This window comes from Nematocida ausubeli (genome assembly GCF_000738915.1).
Source record: "Nematocida ausubeli strain ERTm6 chromosome Unknown supercont2.2, whole genome shotgun sequence".
Classification (NCBI taxonomy): Eukaryota; Fungi; Microsporidia; genus Nematocida; species Nematocida ausubeli.
In genome coordinates, this window is record NW_026515635.1 from 478,247 (window position 1) to 501,768 (window position 23,522).

At 39.4% G+C, this 23,522-nt stretch overlaps 16 protein-coding genes across 16 annotated transcripts; 8 read left to right on the forward strand and 8 right to left on the reverse strand.

The window, feature by feature from the left end:
* Positions 1-102: 102 nt before the first annotated feature.
* On the forward strand, positions 103-2,031 carry NESG_00869 (uncharacterized protein; the record flags this gene model as incomplete). Its single annotated transcript, XM_053048510.1, has 1 exon — positions 103-2,031. The coding sequence occupies one exon, from the start codon at positions 103-105 to the stop codon at positions 2,029-2,031; it is 1,929 nt and encodes a 642-aa protein (XP_052905270.1).
* Positions 2,032-2,269: 238 nt separating this feature from the next.
* Positions 2,270-3,427, reverse strand: NESG_00870 (uncharacterized protein; the record flags this gene model as incomplete). Its single annotated transcript, XM_053048511.1, has 1 exon — positions 2,270-3,427. The coding sequence occupies one exon, from the start codon at positions 3,425-3,427 to the stop codon at positions 2,270-2,272; it is 1,158 nt and encodes a 385-aa protein (XP_052905271.1).
* Positions 3,428-3,969: 542 nt separating this feature from the next.
* On the reverse strand, positions 3,970-4,245 carry NESG_00871 (uncharacterized protein; the record flags this gene model as incomplete). Its single annotated transcript, XM_053048512.1, has 1 exon — positions 3,970-4,245. One exon carries the CDS (start codon positions 4,243-4,245, stop codon positions 3,970-3,972), a length of 276 nt encoding a protein of 91 aa, XP_052905272.1.
* A 1,006-nt stretch (positions 4,246-5,251) lies between these two features.
* On the forward strand, positions 5,252-7,816 carry NESG_00872 (uncharacterized protein; the record flags this gene model as incomplete). The annotated part of the gene is made up of 1 exon (XM_053048513.1): positions 5,252-7,816. One exon carries the CDS (start codon positions 5,252-5,254, stop codon positions 7,814-7,816), a length of 2,565 nt encoding a protein of 854 aa, XP_052905273.1.
* Positions 7,817-8,077: 261 nt separating this feature from the next.
* On the forward strand, positions 8,078-8,383 carry NESG_00873 (uncharacterized protein; the record flags this gene model as incomplete). Its single annotated transcript, XM_053048514.1, has 1 exon — positions 8,078-8,383. One exon carries the CDS (start codon positions 8,078-8,080, stop codon positions 8,381-8,383), a length of 306 nt encoding a protein of 101 aa, XP_052905274.1.
* A 128-nt stretch (positions 8,384-8,511) lies between these two features.
* NESG_00874 (uncharacterized protein) lies at positions 8,512-9,345 on the forward strand (the record flags this gene model as incomplete). Its single annotated transcript, XM_053048515.1, has 1 exon — positions 8,512-9,345. One exon carries the CDS (start codon positions 8,512-8,514, stop codon positions 9,343-9,345), a length of 834 nt encoding a protein of 277 aa, XP_052905275.1.
* Positions 9,346-9,543: 198 nt separating this feature from the next.
* Positions 9,544-10,641, forward strand: NESG_00875 (uncharacterized protein; the record flags this gene model as incomplete). The annotated part of the gene is made up of 1 exon (XM_053048516.1): positions 9,544-10,641. The coding sequence occupies one exon, from the start codon at positions 9,544-9,546 to the stop codon at positions 10,639-10,641; it is 1,098 nt and encodes a 365-aa protein (XP_052905276.1).
* On the reverse strand, positions 10,546-10,917 carry NESG_00876 (uncharacterized protein; the record flags this gene model as incomplete). Its single annotated transcript, XM_053048517.1, has 1 exon — positions 10,546-10,917. The coding sequence occupies one exon, from the start codon at positions 10,915-10,917 to the stop codon at positions 10,546-10,548; it is 372 nt and encodes a 123-aa protein (XP_052905277.1).
* Positions 10,918-11,312: 395 nt separating this feature from the next.
* Positions 11,313-11,684, reverse strand: NESG_00877 (uncharacterized protein; the record flags this gene model as incomplete). Its single annotated transcript, XM_053048518.1, has 1 exon — positions 11,313-11,684. One exon carries the CDS (start codon positions 11,682-11,684, stop codon positions 11,313-11,315), a length of 372 nt encoding a protein of 123 aa, XP_052905278.1.
* Positions 11,685-11,712: 28 nt separating this feature from the next.
* NESG_00878 (uncharacterized protein) lies at positions 11,713-12,447 on the forward strand (the record flags this gene model as incomplete). The annotated part of the gene is made up of 1 exon (XM_053048519.1): positions 11,713-12,447. One exon carries the CDS (start codon positions 11,713-11,715, stop codon positions 12,445-12,447), a length of 735 nt encoding a protein of 244 aa, XP_052905279.1.
* Positions 12,448-12,751: 304 nt separating this feature from the next.
* On the reverse strand, positions 12,752-15,499 carry NESG_00879 (valyl-tRNA synthetase; the record flags this gene model as incomplete). Its single annotated transcript, XM_053048520.1, has 1 exon — positions 12,752-15,499. The coding sequence occupies one exon, from the start codon at positions 15,497-15,499 to the stop codon at positions 12,752-12,754; it is 2,748 nt and encodes a 915-aa protein (XP_052905280.1).
* Positions 15,500-15,532: 33 nt separating this feature from the next.
* Positions 15,533-16,762, forward strand: NESG_00880 (uncharacterized protein; the record flags this gene model as incomplete). The annotated part of the gene is made up of 1 exon (XM_053048521.1): positions 15,533-16,762. One exon carries the CDS (start codon positions 15,533-15,535, stop codon positions 16,760-16,762), a length of 1,230 nt encoding a protein of 409 aa, XP_052905281.1.
* A 450-nt stretch (positions 16,763-17,212) lies between these two features.
* NESG_00881 (uncharacterized protein) lies at positions 17,213-18,262 on the reverse strand (the record flags this gene model as incomplete). Its single annotated transcript, XM_053048522.1, has 1 exon — positions 17,213-18,262. One exon carries the CDS (start codon positions 18,260-18,262, stop codon positions 17,213-17,215), a length of 1,050 nt encoding a protein of 349 aa, XP_052905282.1.
* A 25-nt stretch (positions 18,263-18,287) lies between these two features.
* On the forward strand, positions 18,288-19,304 carry NESG_00882 (uncharacterized protein; the record flags this gene model as incomplete). Its single annotated transcript, XM_053048523.1, has 1 exon — positions 18,288-19,304. One exon carries the CDS (start codon positions 18,288-18,290, stop codon positions 19,302-19,304), a length of 1,017 nt encoding a protein of 338 aa, XP_052905283.1.
* A 408-nt stretch (positions 19,305-19,712) lies between these two features.
* Positions 19,713-20,369, reverse strand: NESG_00883 (uncharacterized protein; the record flags this gene model as incomplete). The annotated part of the gene is made up of 1 exon (XM_053048524.1): positions 19,713-20,369. One exon carries the CDS (start codon positions 20,367-20,369, stop codon positions 19,713-19,715), a length of 657 nt encoding a protein of 218 aa, XP_052905284.1.
* A 33-nt stretch (positions 20,370-20,402) lies between these two features.
* On the reverse strand, positions 20,403-21,809 carry NESG_00884 (uncharacterized protein; the record flags this gene model as incomplete). Its single annotated transcript, XM_053048525.1, has 1 exon — positions 20,403-21,809. One exon carries the CDS (start codon positions 21,807-21,809, stop codon positions 20,403-20,405), a length of 1,407 nt encoding a protein of 468 aa, XP_052905285.1.
* Between the last annotated feature and the right edge of the window lie 1,713 nt (positions 21,810-23,522).

Here is a 23,522-nt window from a genome sequence, read left to right on the forward strand (position 1 = left end):
CAAATGAAATGGCATTTAATGCATTGTAGCAGATTCTTGGAAACACTGTTTGTTTGTCTACACAATGAATATGCATAAAAGCGGAAACCAAAACAAGGCACTATGTTGACATTCAAGAAAGAGAAGAGCGCAAATGAAATCAAGCCAACCATAGATTCCATTGCGGATAAGAACAAAAATGCATGCGAGGAAGAAAGTCCAGTGGAGTGCACAACTCCATCCGATGCATTTATACTTGATATGCCTGACACGGTCTTAGACTATTCTGAAATTTCATATCCTGAGGATGACGTGTCTGAAGAAGAAATGAGCCCAAAGAAGCCCAAAACCACTTGGGAGGAGTACCAGCGCAAGACAGCCAGCATAATGGAGGCCGAGGCACAAGAGGCTCTGAAAGCCAAAGAAGCCAAAGAGGCCATGAAAAAAGCCCTTCAAGCAAACACACTTCCAAAACAAGAGAAGCCACTTGCAGAGGGTGTTTATAATACGGAGGAAAAAGAAAAAGTTGATGAGGCAGTGCCAGTAGAGGAGGCACTGCTTGAGAGCAGCGAAGAAATTGAGTTAGAAGATGAGGATTTAATTCTTGATGAAGAGAGCGAGAGTTTAGTTGAGGAAGAGGAAAAGAAGGAGTGTGCAAGCGAGTGTAAGAGCGAAGAAGAAGTGCAAAATAAGAATGAGATAGTAGCAGATGCATGTACTAGTGCAGAAACAGAGACTTCTGTAGTGGAAGAAGAGTCTTCATTTGATGTTGTGATTGAAGACTCCTCTGAGTCCGCGGAAGAAACATTAGGAGAGACTCCAGAAGAAACTCCATCCGATAATGAGCTAGTATTCATTTCCTTAGATGAGAATGATTCAGCCGAAGAAACTCTCCAAACTATGCAGACAGAAACTCCTCAAAGCATTCAGACAGATTCTATAGCTAGTGAACCTCAGCCTGTACCAAGCGACGAAGAAAAGCAAAAAGAACCCAAACAAGCACCAGAACCCTTCTTTTCTCCTAAAAAAGAAGAAACTGCGTACATTTCAGCCTCCCACACTATAAACCCATTCAGCAGTATTCAAATGCCTTCTAGGCCTGTGACCTTCACTAACTCAGGAAGACCTCCAAAGGCCATTAAAGCAGTCCATGTGCCTCCTGTGATCATCCGAGACCAAGCAGAAATTGTCAAGAATCCTAATGAGAATATAGTATTCGCTGAACCAGAAGAACTGCCAATTCCCATACCTTCTGTCAAAGAATCGAGCCCCAAAGAGATGCAAAGCATACAAGTTCCTGAGCCAAAGATTGAAAAAGAGCCAGAAGCAATAAAAGAGATAGTAGCCCCCTTGCCTGCCCAGACTACTTCTCTTTTTGACAAAATTCTAACAGTTATGCAGACTATCTGCCTGGTTCCGCTTCTTGGTCTTCAAATATCTGCCCTACAAGGATATGGCATGCGCATGACCCATACGTTGCTGAATTTATTTTCTGCAGACACTTTGCTTCCAGCCTTCTTTGCAGTTTCCTTTGTGCCCCTTATTTTCTCTCTGCTGCTATCTACAAGAGCACTGATTAATGCATTTTTAGTGGAGCCTACTATGCCAGCCATCCCAAGGAAAGAGACCATCAAAGAGATCAAAATCAAAGGATTTTATTTGCTAGACTTAATGCAGATATCTCTATTCCTTCCCTTTTCTCTTGGCATGGCCCGTCCTTTCCTCCAGGAATTCTTCAGAAAGCCAGAAAGAGGCTGGGCACTTGGCAAATTTACATGCGAGCTGCTATACATAGTCTTTATTCTTTGCGTGGCCCACCGTGCATATGAAACCTGGAGAAACACAAAAATATCCACAAAGTCTGAATTCTCTGTCATTTACACGTCTTTGCCTCGAGTTACAGCGTGCATCTCTGCTTTACTCCAGATATATATCTTCCGGTATTTACTACAAGTCTCCATTGACATTGCCACAGACTACGATAAACTTCAAAAAATAATTGCATTTGCAACTGAAAACATACTTACTCCTGTGCAGAGTGCTTTGCAATGAAGATACTGCACTGTATCCCAAATGATTGTTCTCAATTAAAAAGACCCTCTACTCTTTGCTAGATAATCACATAAATAAACTCAACTTAATATTTACTTTCATCTTTCTCTTCCTCTCTTGGGAAGAACTATGCAAGCAGGCCCTTTCTTTCATATTTCAATGGAGCAGGCACTCTCTGCATAGGGCCAAGCATCGGCTGGCCAAGCACATAGCAATTTATCCCACTCTGTACAATCAGCTACCTAAATGCAATTATATCTAAATTAGACTCACTTTTTGCGCACTTGCTATCGAAAAGGTTCCAGAAGTTAAGATTCTCATCAGCCCCGCACGTAGCAAGTATCTCTCCATTTGGTGACAGAGCACTAAATAGAACTCTTCCTGTGTGCCCTTTCATATCGCCTATTTTCCTCATGCTGCAATACTTCCATACTGCCACGTTATTATCAGAGTACCCGTGTGTCGTAATAATCTCTTTGTATCTTTCACTAAAGACAATGCTACACACCTGCGAGCCAGTGTCTATACTGCTAAGACATACTCCCTTGTCTACATCCCAAGTCCGAATTGTTCTGTCATTTGTTCCTCCTCCAGTTGAAAGAATTCCTTTCTTCCATGGGCACCAATTGACAGCCCGAACAGCTGCCGTGTGATCTGTCAGCTTCACTCTGGGCCTGTCATATCCATTTCTCCAGACGCAGACATTATTGTCATTTGCACCGCTTGCCAAATAAGACCCATCCGCATCCCACTTCAGCCCGCACACTTCCTGCGTGTGGTGCAGAAAGCTGGACACGTGCTCACCACTTCGCACATCATAATTAAATATATTTCCATCCTTTCCACCTGCACTCACAACATTGTTTCCCCATGAAATTGATGAAACTCTTACACTTCTGCCTGGCAGGTCACACACCTTTTTGCTGCACACTACATCAATGACCGACAGATTCCCATCCGACATTCCATATGCAAGCAGGCCGTCCTTGGAGAAAGAGACAGAGGAAATGTGGTGGTTGTCTGGCGCATCAACCACATGAGAGACTGACTTGTTTGATGCATTCCACAAGTACAGCTGCTCACTCAGCCCAAGAGAGATCAGATTGTCTTTGCTCCAATCTAGTAGATTTACATAGTAGTCATTCAGAATAGAAGGTGCATCCAGAATTCTAAACGGACTAGCAGGGAGTGGTCTCTTGCTCATTCTGTCTATTCGCGACTCCATCTTTAGTGGCCCACTATATGCAGCCCCCAATGAAAACCCAAAGCACTTCTTCTTCTCTTCTATCCCATACCTCTCCTTTATGTTTTTTCTTTTCTGTATCCTCCGATATCTTGGCTCTATGAGTCCTTCAAAGGATATGTCCCACAGATCATCTAGACCAGAATGACCCATTTCTTTTTATGAAAAATAAACAATTTTATAATTACTCTGAAGCCACCTCCATCACACTATATTTCATCGTGATGTAAATGATGAATATTCTGTCTTCTAGCTTAATATATGCAGATGAGTCTATTTCTTCTCTTCTAGCAACCATGCATTTTGTACGATATTACTGTACATTTATTTCTCTTAGTCAGCACATAATATCCTCATTTATTATAGTAGATGGCCAGAATATGTGCATGTTCTACCTTATTTTGTGCTGTATCCAGTTATAATACAGTTCTCTCTCTTTTTATGTGCTGAAATAGATGGCAGGCCTCCAAAATATATTTTAATGTATTTTAAGTATTTCTAGTGACTATATGCATGAGAATCCTCAAGGCACAGAAATACGGTGCTTTTAATAAAGCAGAAACTGCTGTCTTCTGTAAGTATACTAATGCCTGTAGCACTCTCTTTATTAATACTGGCACACTACTGCCACCCACACAAATACATAGAGATTTACTTGCATACATTATTATTTATTCTTGTTACATAAAGCTTACTTATTTTTTATCGAATTTCTCCAATAGCTTTGCCTTAACTACGCACCATATTTTTTCCTCTTCGCACTTGGCTTCTTTCATTATTTTATTCCAAAATCTTAGTATTTGCTTGTCTGCGTACTTTGTTGGATTGGTCATTACTTCCCACTCTAGATGGTTTTCTTCTATCAGCTCCAGTGTTTTTTTGATGTCCTTTGCCGTTATGGTTGGCACAATAACCTCCTTGTCACTTCGCAGCCCCTTGATTAGGTCATCTAAATCCTCTTCTGTGAGCATTTTTATTTTTATTCAGAGTTTTATTTTAAATATCTGCAGGCAGATTTATCAGACATAGATGCCGGGCTTTGAATTGTCTACCTCTAGGCCAGAATTGTCTTGTGCAGAGAAATATTTTCTTTATGTTTTTCTGAATTCATGCTGTATAAATATAAAGTGCATATTGAGAAGTATTTCTATAGAATATATTACTAGATGCAAATAGATAAGGCGGTTTGTCTTATTTTAGTGGAGTGTTCTTTCTCTGCTAGTATAAAGATTTAATATGCATCTAAATAGTATAAAGTATATTAAGATGTCATTTTATTAGCGTACTATGCTGCAGGTTATGGAATCTTCTCTAGTACAACAGAGTCATGGGTATTTTATCTGTATTGCTGCTTCTTCTGTATAGATGGATATATTTTAGATGATTTGTATTTCTGTACACATAATCATTTAGTTGTACTTTTTGAATTATTTGTTTTTCTATGATGTGAAAGCTCTTCACTTTGATTTTCTACATGAAGGATTTAGTTTATAAAAACTTGAAAGCAAAAGAAAATATCTAGATGAAATGGCATAAGATGCAAAGTAACTAGATTCAAAGAGTCAGCTACAAGAACTAACACATTGCCTGTGAGCAAGAAACCACAGTACAGGATTAGAGAATATGAGTAAGTGTTGGCTATTTAACTATGCAGTGCACAATTTTAATATCTCTACAAGTGTTTAGAAAATATACATAGATTAAACACATATCTATCTAGAAATACACAGCAGGAATAGAATGTATAGAGGTTTTTATGTAATTTGTTTAGTAAGTATAAGATGATTATTTTTCTATAATGCAGCTTCTTTGGGCTTTTGTGTGCTCGTCTCAAAAAATTTCAGGATTGCAAATGCGTAGGGACAAAACTGCATTAGAGAACAATGAGCATAAATAACACTATTTATAGACTATAAATACGGCAAGCATATCTTAATTTCTGAGGATTTAATTGTTTATTTTTTTATTTACTATACGATGGAAGAAATCTTAAGAAGTGTCTATGAATATTCAGATGAGCTACTTTTGGAGTTACTTCAGGAAGAGCAACCCCTGGAAGCAGCTGTTAATATACTGTGTGGTGTAATTCGAAGCATCACTGCACAGGAAATATTGAGAGAAAAAGAGCAGCTCCTGCTTCTTTATAGATATTTGCTAATGCTTGTAAGAATGCCTGAGATGTTTGACTTTGAAGGCAGGAGCATCAGCCGAACAGTAGAAATATTCTATGGCGCGTGCATGCATCATAAGCTGCCGCTGCACACCACGCTATCTGGCAATGAAATAGGCGAGGAAATACTTACTGTGCTTCTCCATGGGGTCTATAGAAAGATGGACCACTCTTCTGAGCCGGGCAGATATGCAAATTACTCAAGCCCTAGCAGGATAGAGGAGAATTCCTCGTATAATTTATCTGTGCATGAAGACTTGCTAAAGCACCCAATGGCAACAAGGATATTAGAGAAAAAGAGTCTTTGGGGCCTAGAGCCAATTTTGCCAACAGGAGAGGATGAGTGGGTGCACATGCAGTGCAGAAATAGCAGGATTTTTAATCTAACCCAGTCGTATATTCTAAATCTGTGCCCAGTCTACTACACAGGAGAGCATATAGGGATATACATGATGTACCCAGAGTTCTACAATAAACCAAAGGCAGAAATACAAAGGGCCCGGGCTTCGCTGCAAAAAGTAGTAGACCAGACAAATACAAGGTTCTTTAGCATTTTCAAGTCATTGATCATGGTTAATAAAGATATTAAAAAGAATTTTATATCGTCAATCTACAGCATATACGAAAACAACAAAGAAAGAGAAAAGACCAGATACAAGCTAGAGGAGGTGCAGCCAGATGCAAAAATATTCACAATTTCAAATCTTCTTGGACGGCTTATCCAGCCTGTTGCAAATGACACAATAAAAATGCAAAGTATCCCAGCAGACACACTCCAGCGATCAGAGTACTTAAAAAGTACACAGTTTCCAATAGCAACCAGCACACCCTGCATGACAAGCTCCATGACAAATATGAACTCTCCATCAGACATTAGCTCACGAGCAGATGCACCGAAGGCAAATGACACTTTTTTATCTGAGCTGTTCTATGGAAAGCTGCTGTATAATAGAATATCGTATACCCAGATATACACAAACTACAATGCATATACTGAAGACATGAGAAGAACAGAGCGTGCAATCGCATCTGCCCCTAATGACCAGAGAATGAAGTATGTGCTAAGTATCCTGAATTCAGAGCTTGAATACATAAATGCCCTATTGGCCTGCGACACCATGCGAACAGAGGTTGTATTTCTAATGTACACAGTTTCATTCCTTAACCATATGGCGCATAAAGGGCGGTTAAGCACTGTGCCTGTCTTCATATTAGAGAACATCATTATTTCGCTGGAAAGACTCACGCATATGAAGCTGGGAATTAGGCTAACGCAGGAAGATGTAAGGAAAGTTCACATTCTGTGCATACATGTGCTAAACTCCAGAATCAACATAAACTACAAGCAGGAGGTGATTAAGCTCTTACTGACATACATAAACACATCTGAGTGCGAGTACACTCCAGGAATTGTTCTGTCAATTATAATGTACTTCATTGATGTGCAAATAGAAATAAGAAACCAGTCGGAGCAGCTGCAGGAAAGAGGAAGGGCATCGTGCATACTGGACTATCTGCTAGAGAATTACAAAGGAAAGGAAGAGATCCGAGGAATTCTTGAAACAGCTCACAGCACAAGTGATCATAAGGACACAAAAACAGTTTTTCTACTGCATTTACTCTCTTCATTAGTTGATGCGCAGGAAAGAGGATTTGAGGAGCTGCGAAAGGTATCTAGGGCACAGAGGGAAAGCGAGCCTGCAGAGAGCATTGATACGTACATAGAGCACTCAAACTCCTATTTCTATATTGTGGATGTTATAGACCGCATAATCTTCACGCTCATGGACGTATCTGCAAAGGCATTTTCATCCTCGCTAATTATGTGCCGGCTGGCATCTCTGCTCAATGCGTCTTTAATCACCTTGGTTAGCAAGAAATCCTCTGAGCTGAAGCTAAATAGCTCTAAAAGCACATTCTCTCCTGTCACACTACTTGGAAACCGCGTAAAAATGTATATATCGCTGAAAAGCATGGCTTTTGTAAAGGCAGTGGCAGAGGATGAGGATATGTTCAAGCCAGAGCTATTTAGCAAAGCAATTGAGATATGCGACAGAAAGGGAGTGCTAACACAAAGAGATAAAGCATATGCAATTCTATTCATCAAGCGAGTGGCTAATCTGAAAGAGCAGAGAACAGTCAGCTCCATTACATATCCAGATGAATTCATCGACCCACTAACCTTTGGGCTGATGAAAGACCCAGTTATACTAAGAACTAGCAATACACGGGTGGACAGGTCAACTGCAGCCATGATACTTATGACAGATCCCACAGATCCATTTACTAGAGACCCGCTTACAGAAGAAGACATTTTAGAAGACCATGAAATGCGCAAAATAATTCATGATTTCTTGGCTAAGCATACTTAGTAAAAATGCGCAATAACAATAAATTATTGAATTTAATTCGGGCTGCAATAAAATCACAGATATTTAAGAGAGAAATAGGATAGTGAATGGATGATATTATTTAAGATTATATAAGAGTGCTCAGTTACTTATGCATTGTACTGTATGAGAATGCATTTAGAGAAGTGCATGCATCGATTGAAATATTGCTAGATAATCAAGGCATTTATTGTTCTTTTGTCTCTAGTAAACTACACACTGCTAATTTAAACAATCCATACTATGCTCAAGTATAGTGAACTTTGGTATACCAATTTTCTGCAATTAAATCTATCTAAAGAGCATGTAATGTATATTAGTTGTCTAATTATATATGTTTATTCTATGGTGTTATATTCTATTGAATGGCTTAAGGAGTGGCTTTCCTGCACACAAAACTTCTCTTCCATATTTTTGTATTTTAGTTTTCAAAGGCTTCATATACTAGTAGTAGAGAGGAAAAAATGGACACTTTATGTTCCTTATTTAAAATCTGAATTGATCGGTTCAAGAGTGCAAACAAAAAAGCGTATCTGCAAGAATAATTAAATAAAGAGTAGAGGGTGAATGTGATATTTATATATGATCCTTTGCTAATGCATAAGTCAGTTGTACACTATATGCAGCTACCCACTAGCTCTATTTATGGAAATAATTTTATTAAATTTCACAGCAGAATGAAGGAGTATGACATATTTTTGGACACAGAGGAAAGTACCCTTCTTTTTCAATATCCATTAAGCACAGAGGTTCCAGATGTGCAGACAGTCTCTACAAAGTGCGACAACAAGTATGTCCAAATATCTGCCAAGAAAGGGACAGAAGAAATGAACTATAAAGGAATTGGCTCTGATACAATAAACAAATACTATGTGCTAAGTCTGCAGAACGGGCAGATAGCAGGAACACAGGTGAAAACAATAGTGCAGATGCGGCCATTTTTGCCAGAAACAGAGGAAACAATGAAGCTGGCAGAAAAAAAGGAGACAAAAGTATTTGCAATGAACGAATCACAGGACGAGTTGGAGAATAGAATGAAAAACCCAAATTATATAGTCGACAAAGTAAACAAAACACCCTGGGTAGTGCATAAGCTGGCTGAGTATAAAGAATCTGTGATAAAGCCAGAAGTCCATAAGCCGCTGTATGCAGAGACTAGCAGTACTTGCCTGAATAAGCTGAAAGAAACCATATACAATGCAAGAGTTGTAAACATATCAGAACTACATAAAATATATCCAGGGCGAAGTATTTCAGATATCAACCAGGCAGTATCTGAGATGACAATTCCCTTTTTGGGAAGACACATACTCAAGCCAGAGTACTTCAATGATCTCTCGCCTTTGCTAATTAAAATACTGAAGAGAATGGAAGAAGAGAAAGGAACATTTAAACTCACAAAGGATGAAATAATAAACCCATCAGAGGAATTCATCTACCTTCTCAACCAAGTCGCATACAAGGATGAACATAAGTATGTATTAAAGGGTTTTAATGAAAATATATTATAGATAGCATAGAATGCGCAATAAACAATACAGGATAGATAAATAGAGCAGTAAGCAAGTATATTATATATATTAGAGGCGCATAAATCAATAAAAAACTGCGCATTTTATTACACTTTGGTCTGCTGTATATTGTCCTATATTTATGCTGCAGACATGTCTACTTTCTAGTTTTAATTTTGCATAAATTTATTTTTGAAGATGAAGAACAGAAGTGAAAGGTTAATGGAACTATTTGAAATAATGCTGCAATCTGAGAAAAGACTGGATGAATCGATCACCCAGAAAAAGATGGCAGTCGAAGAAGCTCATTTCAAAAAGATAAAGAAAATGTGCACTGTGCGAATAAATATATCCCTGGAGAAGACATCAGAGAACTCTCTTTTCATTTTAATCGGTGGAAAGGTAAAGGAAGAGGCAGGTGAAGGGGAGGATGAAGGAACGACAGAAATAAAGTCTATTGGAAGTGTGCTAAGCAAATTATATGTTGAGTTATCAGAGACCGAAGGGGAGATTAGCAGACCGCAGGGTGATAGGGCTCAGGAAACAGAGCCATCTGCCAAAAGGGTAAGAATGTCAACAGGAGAGAGCGAGACCTTCTTTGAGTGGCATAACAGAACAACCACATCAGACGTGTCTGAGTTTGAGATTAAGACATCTGCAAAGTCATCGCATGGCCGCCTATTTATTAGCTTCATGAGTTACACAGGTGTTTTTGATTTGTGCAGTGACCTGGCAGGGCCCATTGGCATGAAGAGAGGCACCAAGTCAGGAATTCTTCTAGCCATATGGAAGTACATTACAGCACAGAAGATGCGAGATCCATTGCGGAATAAAACAATCTTGTGCAATGATGTATTTAAAAAGGTATTTGAGAAGGATGAAATAACATTCAGTGAAATAATCCAAGACCTAGGGAAGTTCATGTCTCCTGTTGAGATGATTACCTTTGACTTTGCAGTCCCCACCCAGGTAGGAGGCAAGCTGCAGTATTCTTATGACATTACAGCAGAGCTGGATCCGATCTCAAGGGAGTACGCATACGCGAATAATGCAAAAATAGCAATTCTGAACAAAAAGATAGAAGACATACAGGTGAGAATAGAAAAGCAGAATGAAAAAATTGATGGCTTAGACAGATTCATTGAAAACCCAAAGAGATACATTAACAACTGGATATTAAACAGCTCAAAGAATCTTCACTTAATTGCAGATGACTTGTTTGATGTAAATGATGGATTCTACACCCAGAAAGAAATACAAGAAAGCGTGTACCAACTGCTGCAAAATTACAAATAATAAAAATAAGCCTGTAATAAAGAAGAAGTATATCAAAAGAATATTACTTTTTCTAAATCTTGTATAGCCACAGGATAAGTTAAAATAAAATGACTGCAAGAAAATCAACAGAGCATAAGAGCAGAAGAATCTTTGTAGTCGCAAATACTTGGGCATCTGTGCACTCATCATTCTATTTGGTTGGTATATCAGGCTACATGCCCGTCCATATAGAATGCCAGCTATCCAATATATCTTGGGTGGTCTCTGCGGCAGTTGAAGGGCACAGAAGCACATAAAATTATATTCTACAGAAGATGCATACTATATCACATTCTTAAACCAACATAACCTAATAAATACTTTAGTAGTTGCTTTTATATAAGAAAGGCCTGTTAGTTTATTATAAATAAAACTGCATATTACAGCTGTCAGCACAGGGAAATTATACTTTTACAAAGACTACTGCAAGAAGCCATGAAGAGTTTATTTATTGTTGTCTTCTTTTATTCCAGTCCGAATGGAAAATAAAAGCAGTATTGCTTAACAGCCAATCCATGCATTATTCTTTGTAGAAATGGAAGAATATAATTCAGAAGCAGTGAATTAACATATAGACAGTTATTCACTAGATATTATATACATATTATGGGAGTTTTCTAAATAGTTTTATTTATTTTATTAAGGATAGACTAAATTCTTTCAAACTGGAACTCTGCCTGGTTGTCCTCTGCCTCCTGCTTGAAGTTTTCAGGGATCAAATTATTCTCTCTAAGTATTTTGATCTCAGAAGGGAAGTACTTCTTGCATATGTAGCCTGTGTCCTTCTGGTCATCTGCCAGTGACACCAGCACAATATCATTCTGCTGGACCCAAACGGACTTGTGCATGCTTCCCCGAAGAACGCACTTTCTGCTTATTGCGTCAATGCAAAGCACTTCGAACCTGGATGACCCAAGTGCACATGTCACCTGGCCGTATATTGTTTTCTCGGCCTCATCCATGAACACCATTGGCTGATTTGAACTATTCTTCTTTTTGCATCCTTTTCTCTTTCCCTTCATATTCTGTAAAATTTCTTTTACTCATTAAATGAAAAAGGGTGCAAAGGGAAAGGACTTTCTTATAGAACAGATTTGGCTATGGAGCAGCATTTCCTTCATTACTATCTACAGTATGATACTGGTCAAGGTAATAAGTGGGCTGGGAATAAATAAGAGGGTACTTCACATTGGATCCTGCTTATCTCTTATAGCTACATACAGCTCCTGCATATTCTTTAAGAGCTCAGCAATAAACATCCAAAAGCTTCTGAAAGATGGGAACTTTAGATGCCTGCTAGTAGCATGCTCTTTGCTAAGCGTCCGAAGCATGGTTATCCCTATGATGCCCTTCTTGCTAATGTCCACACTGTCGGTTGCTGGGTATATTAACAAGAATAGAAGCAAGTTTGAAAAAACATCAGTTGTAGGTGCAGCCCACAATTTGGCCATCCAGAAGGACCAGATTACTCTGTTTGCACTGAAGATTGAGGTTCTCTCTCTTCCACTGATATTCCTGCACTTAGTTCTAGGAAGTGCTGATTTGTTCCTGTTTGTCAGCTATGCTAGCATGGTGTGGTACGAGTACACAACAAACCCACGCATGAAGAGTGCAGTGTATGAAATAATTGAAGTAATAGACAGATTAGTTGGCTCCTCAAATGTACCGCATTCACTTAGAGAGAAGTATTCTTTGCTCAAAGAGTACATTAAAATGAGGTTGCCGGTAAGTGAAGGAATGGATGCCTCTGGTCAACCAAAGATATCACAGGTGCATAGTAATTAGTAGGAAATAAAATAGTTATTAGTTGAGATATGTACATTTGCCTCTCCCAGCAAGTTTATACAAAAATAATCCAATCAAAGTCTGTCTAAGCGGCTTCACTCGTGTGCAATTACAAGTAAATATTTCTACAGTATTTAAATGTGTTCTTGCAGTGTCCTAGGGTTAATACTAAAACTTCAACTGCTCTTCCTAAAAGTGCTAAGTACCATAGACCAACTAAGCATCCATCTAGAGGCATAAAAATGAAAAGAGTATTATAGGGTGTTTATTATCCTATGCACTGATCTATCTAGGGCCAGGATGATTACACTAGAGAGTATTCAATGCCTGCAGCTGACTCAGTGAAAGTGCCTTCACTTGTGCATTCAATTTGAATACCAATTAGTCTCTTAAGTGTGTCTTGGTGGGTGCTCAGTTCTTCTGTTATCTTAGATAACTTGATCAGAACCTTGTCTGTTTTATCTCGTGTTGAGATCTTAGAGCGTGCGTCCTTAATGAACTCAATGATTGCTTCGATTTGATGGAGTTCTTCTTTATCTTCATCTGTCTCCTCCCGGCTGGATGGGTAGTCTTCCACTGTGATGGACTCCATCCATGTGTATCCCTCAATATTCCATGCCTTTTGCATGGCCTGGTATATTTCTTCTGTAAGGAACGGGAAGAATGGGTGAATGAGCTTGATAAATTCTAGAGAGACTGTCTGCAGTGTAGTAATACCAGAAGGATCCTTTCTGCCCTTAAACATTTCCAGGTAGAAATCGCAGAATTCATAGACCATGAACTGGTGTACGTCCACAGAAGCCTTCATAAAGTTTGATGATTCAAGGGAGGCATTTACACTACTAACGGCCTTTCTAAATCTGCTTTCAATCCATCTGTCAGAGATGTACTCAAACGAGCCCTTTCTGACCTCTTTACTATCAGGTGCTGCCTTCTGGGCAAGTGCAAACTTCATTCCATTCCAGATCTTATTACAGAACCTTCTGCAGCTAGTGACTTTGTCGATGCTCAGGTTGACATCTCGCCCAAGTGATGCACTTGACAGAAGTGCATACCGCAAGGCATCACTGCCACATGCCTCAATACCTGCAGGATACTCCTGTGTGATACTCACAGTTGCCTTGTCTGCCTCGTTTTGTGATAGATTTCCTGACTTGAGTTTTGCCAAAAGGCTTTCCAAAGTAATACCTGATATTACGTCCACTGGGTCAATCACATTTCCTTTGCTCTTACTCATCTTCTCTCCCTTTGCATCTCTTACTATGCTGTGGAATAAAACTGTGCTAAAAGGGCATTTTCCAGTTAGAGAAATTCCCATCATCACCATTCTTGCAACCCAGAAGAAAATAATGTCCTTTCCTGTCTCAAGAAGAGATGTAGGGTAGAATGTCTTCATGTCTTCAGTTTCTTTGGGCCACCCAAGCGTAGAGAAAGGCCACAGACCAGACGAAAACCAAGTATCAAGTACGTCTTCTTCTTGTTCAACAGGGCCACCTGCCTGAGCCTCTGCTTCTTCCTTGGTTCTAGTGATGTACCACTGGCCATTTCTAGTGTATGCGGGTATTCTGTGGCCCCACCATAACTGCCTTGATAGACACCAGTCCTTGATGTTTGAAAGCCAGCCTTCCCAGGTTTTGGTCATTTCATCTGGGACAATCCGCAGGGCACCAGACTGCGAGGCTTCAAGTGCCTTTTTAGCAAGGCCTTGGCAGTTCATCCACCACTGAGGAGCAAGTCTAGGCTCTATTACCTCTCCAGTTCTGGAGCATATTGGAATATTCGAGGAGTGTCCTTCTTCCTTAACGAGCACCTTGATTGCCTGCAGCTCTTTAACCGTTGCCTCTCTGGCATCAAATCTAAGCATGCCTTTAAATGGACCAACGGTCATTCTGTTGTTGATATCAAGAACAGAGATCATTTCAAGCTTGTGTCTCTCTCCTACCTCAAAGTCCACAGGATCATGTGCAGGTGTGATCTTCAGGACACCTGTTCCAAAGGACATGTCAGCAGCTTCATCAAATACAAATCTCATTCTCTCCTGGGTAAGAGGGTTTATGGGAACTGCATCCTTAAACCTGGCAAATCTACTGTCATTTGGGTTGGCACAGAGGGCGACATCTCCAAATATTGTTTCTGGTCTTGTAGTTTGCACATGGATCTTTTCAATCTTTCCATCTACCTCAACATCGTATGCGATAGTGAATATGCGCCCAAGAACATACTCTTTCCCATCTGTGGTTATCTTTCCGTATGGCTCAACCATCTGATAGTCTACCTCCAGATCACTTAGACTTGTCTGTATCTTTGCACACCAGTTGACAAGTCTATTACCTCTGTATATCAGGCCATCCTCATAGAATCTAACAAATGCCTCTGTTACAGCATGTGATACATCTGCGTCCATTGTGAACTTCTCTCTAGTAAAGTCCAGACTTGTCCCAAGTGACTTAAACTGGTTGGATATCTGGTTTCCATACTGCTCCTTCCATGCCCATACTTTCTCCAGAAATTCCTCTCTAGTCATATCCTTTCTATAAATACCCTTCTTCTCCAAAGACTTCTCTACAACCACTTGCGTTGCTATTCCAGCATGATCTGTTCCAGGCAGGTAAAGGGTCTTGTATCCCTGCATTCTCTTCCATCTTACAATAGTGTCCTCAATGGAGGCCATCATGGCATGTCCTATGTGCAAAGACCCAGTTACATTTGGGGGAGGCAGCACTATGCTAAACATCTTTCCATTTGAAGCCTTTGTTTTGTACTCTGGCGTGAAGAATCCTTTTTTGTTCCACCAGGAGAACCATCCATTTTCCACAGACTTTGGATTGAATTGCCCATTAAGCTTATCTACTTCTTTTTTCTCTCCTTCGGGAACAAACTCTCCTTCCTCAAACTCGATCTTCTTTTTCTCTTTTTGATTTTCCTTCTTTGGGGCATTCTTCTGAACCTCCAGCTTGCTCATAAACTTTGCTAGCTTGCTCATTTTCTTCTCTAGTTTTGCTCTTTTTCTATCGTCAGTTTCACCTGCCAGTGCAGCCTTTAATTCTTCCATATATTTTTCCATTTTTATTTTTCTATTTAAATTATGATTCTGAATTCTGTGCTTGCTCCCTACCCCCGGACAGAGCTGCTGCACACCACATGCAGTTCTGCATATTTTCTGATCATTTTGGATTACTTCCAGATCACTAATTTCTGGACTTTACTATTTGGTTTGTCCATGATTCACTATATAATCACAGTATCAGAGTCCATGATATTCAGTCAGGTTCTGTGCGGTGTATCTGTGATTTTTTTCCTGCTAAAAGCAAAGTCTTCTAAGACACAGCAAATGAACAAAATTGACACAGATATTGCATACCTGGTGATCAATGGCCTAAGATATATTGTATGCAGCTTGGTGTCTATCTCTATCTTTACGTGTGATTTTGGGATATATCCATTGCATAAGTACAAGTGCAAGTACTTTGGGATATCCTTAATGGACTTTGGGGTGGTTGCCTTTATGATTAATGCAGGCATGCTGTCTTCTCTTTCCCATAGATTTAGAGCACGCAAGTCTGCATATATGTTTATCATGGGGATAGTTCGCTTATGTATCATTCTGTCTGGATACCACACAGACCCAACAGAGTATGGAGTTCATCTTAACTTTTACTTTATATATCTGCTGTCTGAGAATATAAGCTTATTGTTTAAGAATATAAATCCTATTCTAGCAGCCTCTCTTATCCTTGGAGCACACGAAGCAGTTATCACAAAAAAATCAGTCATTAATTATGTCTTCTTTGGGGAAAGAGACAACATATTCAGTGCAAACAGGGAAGGACTACTTTCAATCCTTCCTTATACAGCTGTGCTTCTGCTAGGAAAGGGAGTTGGTAATATTCTGTTTGAAAAAAACAAGACAGTCTTTAAGAAGTTCCTTAAGCTTGTCGCCCTATACAGTTCTTTGCATGTGGTACATCTTGTTTTTCTATCTATAACTGAGCCATCTAGAAGACTTTGCTCAATTTCCTTTATCTCTTTCTGCTGCAGTGCAATTATATTCCCTATGTGTCTTCTCTATGGAATTTCTTGTGTCTATAAGGTGCCAAGCATCGAATCCCTTTCTGGGCTTAGTAAGCTAATGAATCCACTATTTCTTCTGTCCAACTTGTATGTTCTTATTGGTAATCTTCTCTTTGATTGGAAGAGCTATTCTGCAGTTGAATCTCACTTGTGCAATTTAGTATACATGTTCCTGACTTTTTGTGTTCCCGTGTACCTCTACAGGAAATATGTAGAAATCCCAAGTGAAAGAAAGACAAAATAAATATGTAAATTCTCATAAATATAATCTAACGTAAAAACAATAAATAAGACAGTCAGCAGGATAATAGGCCAATCTGTATCTGTACTCTATTAAAGAAGGATTTTATGTAGTGCCACAGATTTATTGGTCTTTTCATCTAGGATATTCTGAAGGTTGGCATGAAATATCTTTCTACTGAATATATTCTGAAGGCTTTCTTTTTCTTAAATGCATAGATATTTAGACTATCCTGGTACTAGTGCCTATTGAACTTTTAGTGCTCATTTGTATACGCATAATCATATAGACTAATTCCAGTGCAAAATAGCTTCTTATGTTTTAGACAGTTTCGTATTTGGAGAGTCACTAGCACAGATATTTTTATGCACTCTAGTAGCAAAGGAGTGCTTTCTTCTTTTAAATATCTGCTGAGACTGCCTAAATCTAATAATAGAAATACTTTCTAGCTTTCTATTCTAAGAGCATTGACATGCATATTGGCTGAGTGAGAATGGCCACAACCCCGCCTCTGTCTTTTATTTTCTCTCCTTCATTTGTGTACTGCGAAATAATGTTTATTTCTGCATTTGTCTGTTTGGAAAGCTTAAGTATTTCTTCTGCTGCCTCTCTCTCTGCTGGACTCTCTGACTTTATTAGCCCATCTGAGATGATTATTGTCTTGACCATGTAGTTTTCGCAGGCGCATGTCACCTCCTTAACTCCCATGGCAATTCCCTTTGTGCCTACGTCCTCTAGTCTGTAGTAGTTATTCTGTGCTAGTAGTTCATTTCCTTTTTTTGCTCCCTTAAGCTTCTTAAGGAGTTCAGGGGACTTGAAAATTTCATCTATTTCCTCCATGTCTCCTTTGTGTGTGTTGCCCGATGATACCGACTTTTTAATGAAAACGACAAGGTTCTTTAGCTGCGGCTGCTGCTTAAAGTAGTCATCTACCTCTTTTTCTGGTCCTACTATGGCAAATGCAGTTAGATTTCCTTTTAAGTGGCTGAGAACATTCTTGAACAACTTGTCCTTTGACTTGACTTTCTCTGGGAGTGGTACTCTGCGCATAGTGTACTCAGTTGCCAGAAGAAGAGAATATCCTTCCTTCCGGCATATCAGGTATGCCATGCTTGCTTTGTTTTCCAGCGTAAGCCCCTCTAGCATCTTTATTGCAGCTGCTGACAGATAGTCTTTCTTCAAGGACATTCTCTGGTTTACTGGTATTTCCAGTGTGTGAAATGTCCCGGTCTTTGTGTATTCCGTCTCATTCAAGATTTTTCCCTTTACGAACAATATTCCTACTGCCAGATCCACTGTGACCTTCTCAACCTCGACTTCCAAAAGAAGAGTAACCCGTATTTTCGCCTTTCCGCCTTCTCCTGGAATGCTCCTTTGTGTCATTGACTTTACAATATCTTTCTCGTCAATAATTCTGTATAGTTCGTATATATCGTCAATATCCTCTGGAAGAATATCCAGAAACACATTGCACTTTGTCTGGCTCTTTTTAAATATTTTCATTCTGTGTTATTGTGTATAACTATTTATGTGGATTTGGTTTCTTCTTTGCACACTATTCCTGGCGACAAAAGAGTCTGCACAGAAGGAGGACGCGTGCATCTTCATTCTTTGCAGGAACACGGACATCCATGGCCTCAAAGACACAATTACTAAATTCGAAAAATACTTCAACAAAAAATACCAATACCCATATGTTGTAGTGAATGACGTAGAATTCACACCCGAATTTAAAAAAGATTTCAATGCCCTTACAACAAATCCCGTTGAATACGGAACAATTCCAAAGGAGCACTGGGGATATCCCACGTGGATTGATAAGGAAAGGGCCTCCCGGGAGAGAACAAGAATGGAAAGAGACAATATAATATATGGAGGCAGTGAGTCATACAGGCACATGTGCAGATATTTCTCTGGATTCTTCTTTGAGCACCCACTCACAAAGAAGTACAGATATTATTGGAGGGTAGAGCCAGACACGCAGTTGCACTGCCCCATTGACTATGATGTCTTTGAGTACATGCGCATACACAACAAGAAGTATGGGTTTACGATTACACTCCATGAATATCCTCAGACAGTCCAGTCTCTTTGGCGAACTATTCAGCAATTTGTTTCCTCTTACAACACATTCTATAAAGAAGGAGACTTCTGGACCTTAGTGGAGCCCCTTAATCTGCACAGATTTATAACAGATGACATGTACACCCGGTATAATATGTGCCACTTCTGGTCTAACTTTGAAATTGCAGACTTCTCTTTTTTCCGAAGCAAAAAGTACAAGGCATTCTTTGAGTTTCTAGATCGGTCAGGTGGATTTTTTTATGAAAGATGGGGAGATGCGCCTGTGCACTCAATTGCAGCCTCGTTATTCCTGAATAAGGATGAGATCCATTATTTTGAAGATATAGGGTATACGCATCCCCCGTTCACGCACTGCCCTAGGATGTCTCTACAAAAGTCTCCTTGCAGCTGCAATGTCTCTACCTCTGTGGATATTACTATGCCTATGTGTATAAATTTGTATAAAAAGATACCCAGGTAGAGAAAGGTAGAAAGGTAAATATTCTGTAAAATATCCTTCTACTAGAGATAGTACATCTTTATGATTTACATGGCCTGATTTACATTGTACAATGGAGTACGTCCTGGAATACTAAAGATATTCATTTTAGTACACTCTCTAGAATAACGTATATTATGGAAGTCTCAGAAAGTCACTGCACACCATGAAGCCATGCCTGCTGGCATAAGAATAATGAAGACTTATATATTTCGGGTTATATCTGTATATTACGTTTCTTTATTACTTTCCAGTGCTAGATGCCAGCAACCAATCTATGTATAGGCATAGTATACACAGAGAATTCTCTTTTGAATTTTGAAGAGCAGTCACAGTGTACTGTGTGTCTATGTGCAGGCACGTGATAACGCATAGTGTGACTTAGTCTTGCTAATACTTTTTATCCTCGCCTGAGTACTTTTTAACTATCATATCAATGCTGTCCCTGCGCTCCGTGCGCTCTGCCTTTTCAAGCTTTCTAAAGCATTCCACCAGAGATGTGTATGGCATGCTATTGCTTCTGACTTCCATGGAATTATTAAATACTTTTATATTTCCAGTTTTCAATCCATTTATAACAGAGCGGCGTGTTCTCTTCACAGGAGTCAGAAACACTGTGCTTTTCTCTTTTTTTGGTGTCAGTATATTAATGAACCTCTCTGATCGAGTGTACTTTCTTTTAATCTTTTTCTTTGCAGGCCCAACTCCTGATGCATCCTCAAGAATTGAGTCTGAGCCACTGCTGTCTAAATCTACCACGTCATCTACCACAGAGGCTGCAAATGTCTGTGCTTCAGCTGGCTTTCCTGTCTTCTCCTGTGCTGTGTGCGCAGTATTTGCAGTCTGCTCGGATATATTCTCGCATGGAGCAGCGGGTGCACTCTGCATGCCGTCATTTCTGCTTGAGACACTCTCTGGGCAAGAAGGCATGGTGGCATCCAGTGCGCCTGCATTCTTTGGTGTCTGTGTGCTTTCTGGTGTGCATCCACTATACTCCCGCTCCCTACTCTCAAGAAGTATGTATGAGCTGTCCAACTCTGAATCCATAAAAAATTTAGAAGAAAATGAAACTAAGTTGCTTTATTTCTTAGCAGACTTCTTGCCAGTTGCGAAGAACTCTGGCACTCTTGCCTCAGTGGCAGCCTTGTCCAAGACCTCGTGGATAATACCTACTCCAATGGTCTTACCCATATCTCTAAGGGCAAATCTTCCAAGGAATGGGAACTCTGAGAACTTCTCCATAACAGTTGGCTTGGATGGGACAATAATGACTCTGGCGCATGGTCTAGTTCCTGCAATTTCAGTTGGCTTGTCGTTGGTTACAACGAACTCCTTTCCTTTCTTGCTTCCAATGTCGCAAAGCTTTGCGAAGACGGTGCTGACGTGAGTGGCTGCAATGTCCATAGTAGGAGCATATCCGGCCTTGATGCACTTCACCTTTCCAATGAAAATGACTGTGGCGTATGCGGCGAATGCCTTGATGCATGGGTTTGCTGCGTCTGCAATGACGGATCCCTGCTTGACCTTGTCGGTTTCAGCGTTGTTCTTCAGTGTGATACCGCAGTTTTCTCCTGCCTCGACCTTCTTTCTGGCGGTCTTGTGGATTTCCATGGTCTTGACTTCAGTGGCTACTCCTGCTGGGGCAATGTTTACCTTCATACCGGCTAAGCATGTACCAGACTCAACTCTTCCAGTGAACACCTTACCAATACCCTTGATTTCAAGGATGTTTGTAAGAGGAATTCTAAGAGGAGCGGTGGTCATTCTCTTTGGAATTGGGTAGTAGTCAATGGCCTCCTCAAGAGATCTGATGGGGGTTGCGTCTGGGGTCTCTTCTGGAGTCCATCCCTTGAACCAGTTGAACTTCTCACCTTCTGCGGTTAAACCGTATCCCTTGAATCCGGAGATGGCAATAATTGGAGTAGTCTTCATGTTGTACATCTTCTTCATCTTTCCAGTGATGTTCTCGCTGATTTCCTTGAATCTTGCTGCTGCTGCCTCGTCAGATCCAAGAGTATCTAACTTGTTGATGGCAACAATGGCCTTGGAGACACCAAGAGTGTGTGCAAGGACAATGTGCTCGTATAAAGTACTTGTCTCTGCAATGGCTCTCTCGAACTCACCCTGGGCTGCTGGCACAATGATGACAGCGACGTCGGCCTGGGCGGTTCCGGTGATCATGTTCTTAAGGAAACCTCTGTGTCCTGGGCAGTCAAGGATGTTGACTGTGTGCTTGGCGGTCTTCACCACCTTCATTGCTACCTGGATAGTAATACCAGACTCTCTCTCTGCCTTGTTGTTATCACAGAAGAAAGCGTAACTGAAGGATCCCTTTCCGTGCTCCTTTGCTACTTCTTCCAACTTCTCAAGTGTTCTCTTGTCAATTGCTCCTAGCTTGTAGCACAGGTGCCCAATGGTAGTACTCTTACCACTGTCCACGTGCCCAAGGAAGCATACGTTTATGTATTGTTCTTTCTGCTCTGTCATTACATGGTATAAAATTTTTCACATTTTATTCTTTAATTTTTTCTAGAATTAAAGTAACTGTTTTCGTCTTCCTGTTATAAAAGCCAGTTTTCTTCAAATATTCAGCACCTTTCATATTAAATATTCTTTTCAAAGTACTTTAATTTCTCCTCCAATAATTCATATACTGCTTAGTTACATGCTATACCCCGAATTCAGTAAATAATTGGCAGTTCTGCTCTAATTACTCTTATACCCAGCCAAAAATACAGCACAAAACCAAATATTCTTGTAAATGGTCTATGTACCATGCAAAATGCACTCTATTAATTCATTCTATCATGCAGTCACAAAAAAAGTTACCCCTAATTATATCCAGACGTACACCCGGATATTCATCTACTTCAATGCAAGCATAAACTACTAATGAAATTTATTCTCTAGTGGATTTCCCTATAAGAAGGCATAAATATATCTTGGCGCATGAAGAAGTAGAAAGCTCTTCCTAATGGAATACGCAGAGTTTCATAGAAAAGGGATACTCCTTCTGTCTATTTTGCTGTAGAGGATAAACTGTATATGAGTTGGCATGTACTATTTTCTATTTTGCAGCAGTAATTAAAAGAACTAGAATGGCTAGAATACAATGAAGTACTGCGTAAATATGTATCTTCCTTGAGAAATGTCTCTTTTTGAAGATGGCTGTTTCGGTTTATAATGCTTTTTAGCCTTCTATTATATGGATGTCTTTTAGATTAGTCTATCACTCTGGTATTTGCTAAAAAGAATGTCTTCTGAGTACTTTTGCTGCTTTCTCTTTCTATGCGATGATTTTTTATAACTCAGACTTTCTTGGCAGTACTTCTGCTACGTGCACATGAGATGCATATTTATTCTACTTCTACAATTATGGAATTATTCTGTGTTAATGCGTATGCATGAACTGTCTTCTATCTCAAGATCTTTTAAGATAATTATTCTACTTCTCTCTTTGAATCTACCAAGAATACTAAATATTCTACTATGCATCTTCAAATTATTTATTTTTAAATCCAGGATATCCTTGCGCACGAACTTCCTTTAGTTTTATTGAATAAATGCACTTTCTTCTAAACAATTTCTGACAGCAGCTTCTATCCATACAGACGGTGCATTTCCAAAGAACAAACAATTTCACTGAATCTGGAAATTATCCATGAATAGACTCTTATTTATCTATTTAGTCATATACTTCTGAATGCGTAGATGATCTATCATTTTCTTTCTATTTTTGCAGTTTATAAATCCCTTCAGCATTTTTCAATTTGTACCATAGTATACATGTTTTCCCAAAATAATTTACAAATTTAATTACAAAAGAAGTAGAAATATATTACAGTAGTACCCAGGTATACCAGCAGAAATACTTAGAATAGAATAAATTCAATAAAATACATTAGAAATTAAATAGAACAATTAGTATATAATAAGGCTGTATTTTACTGCACTAGTGAATTCCTGCCTGGCTTAAATAAGTACAAAAATAAATTCAGTTGTAACGGGATAAGAGTGCATAAAACTACTAGTACTCATTACAATATTGAATTTACAATTTAGTGCTTCAGACCAGATATTTGCTTCTGTGGCCTGGAAAGATAGAATGTTTTATGGTGCTTGCGCAATGCAGAGTAGCAAGAATGCCTCTACTGTGCATTCTGGTGCTAGAAAATAACTGGAGTGCACCCAGGCTGTCTC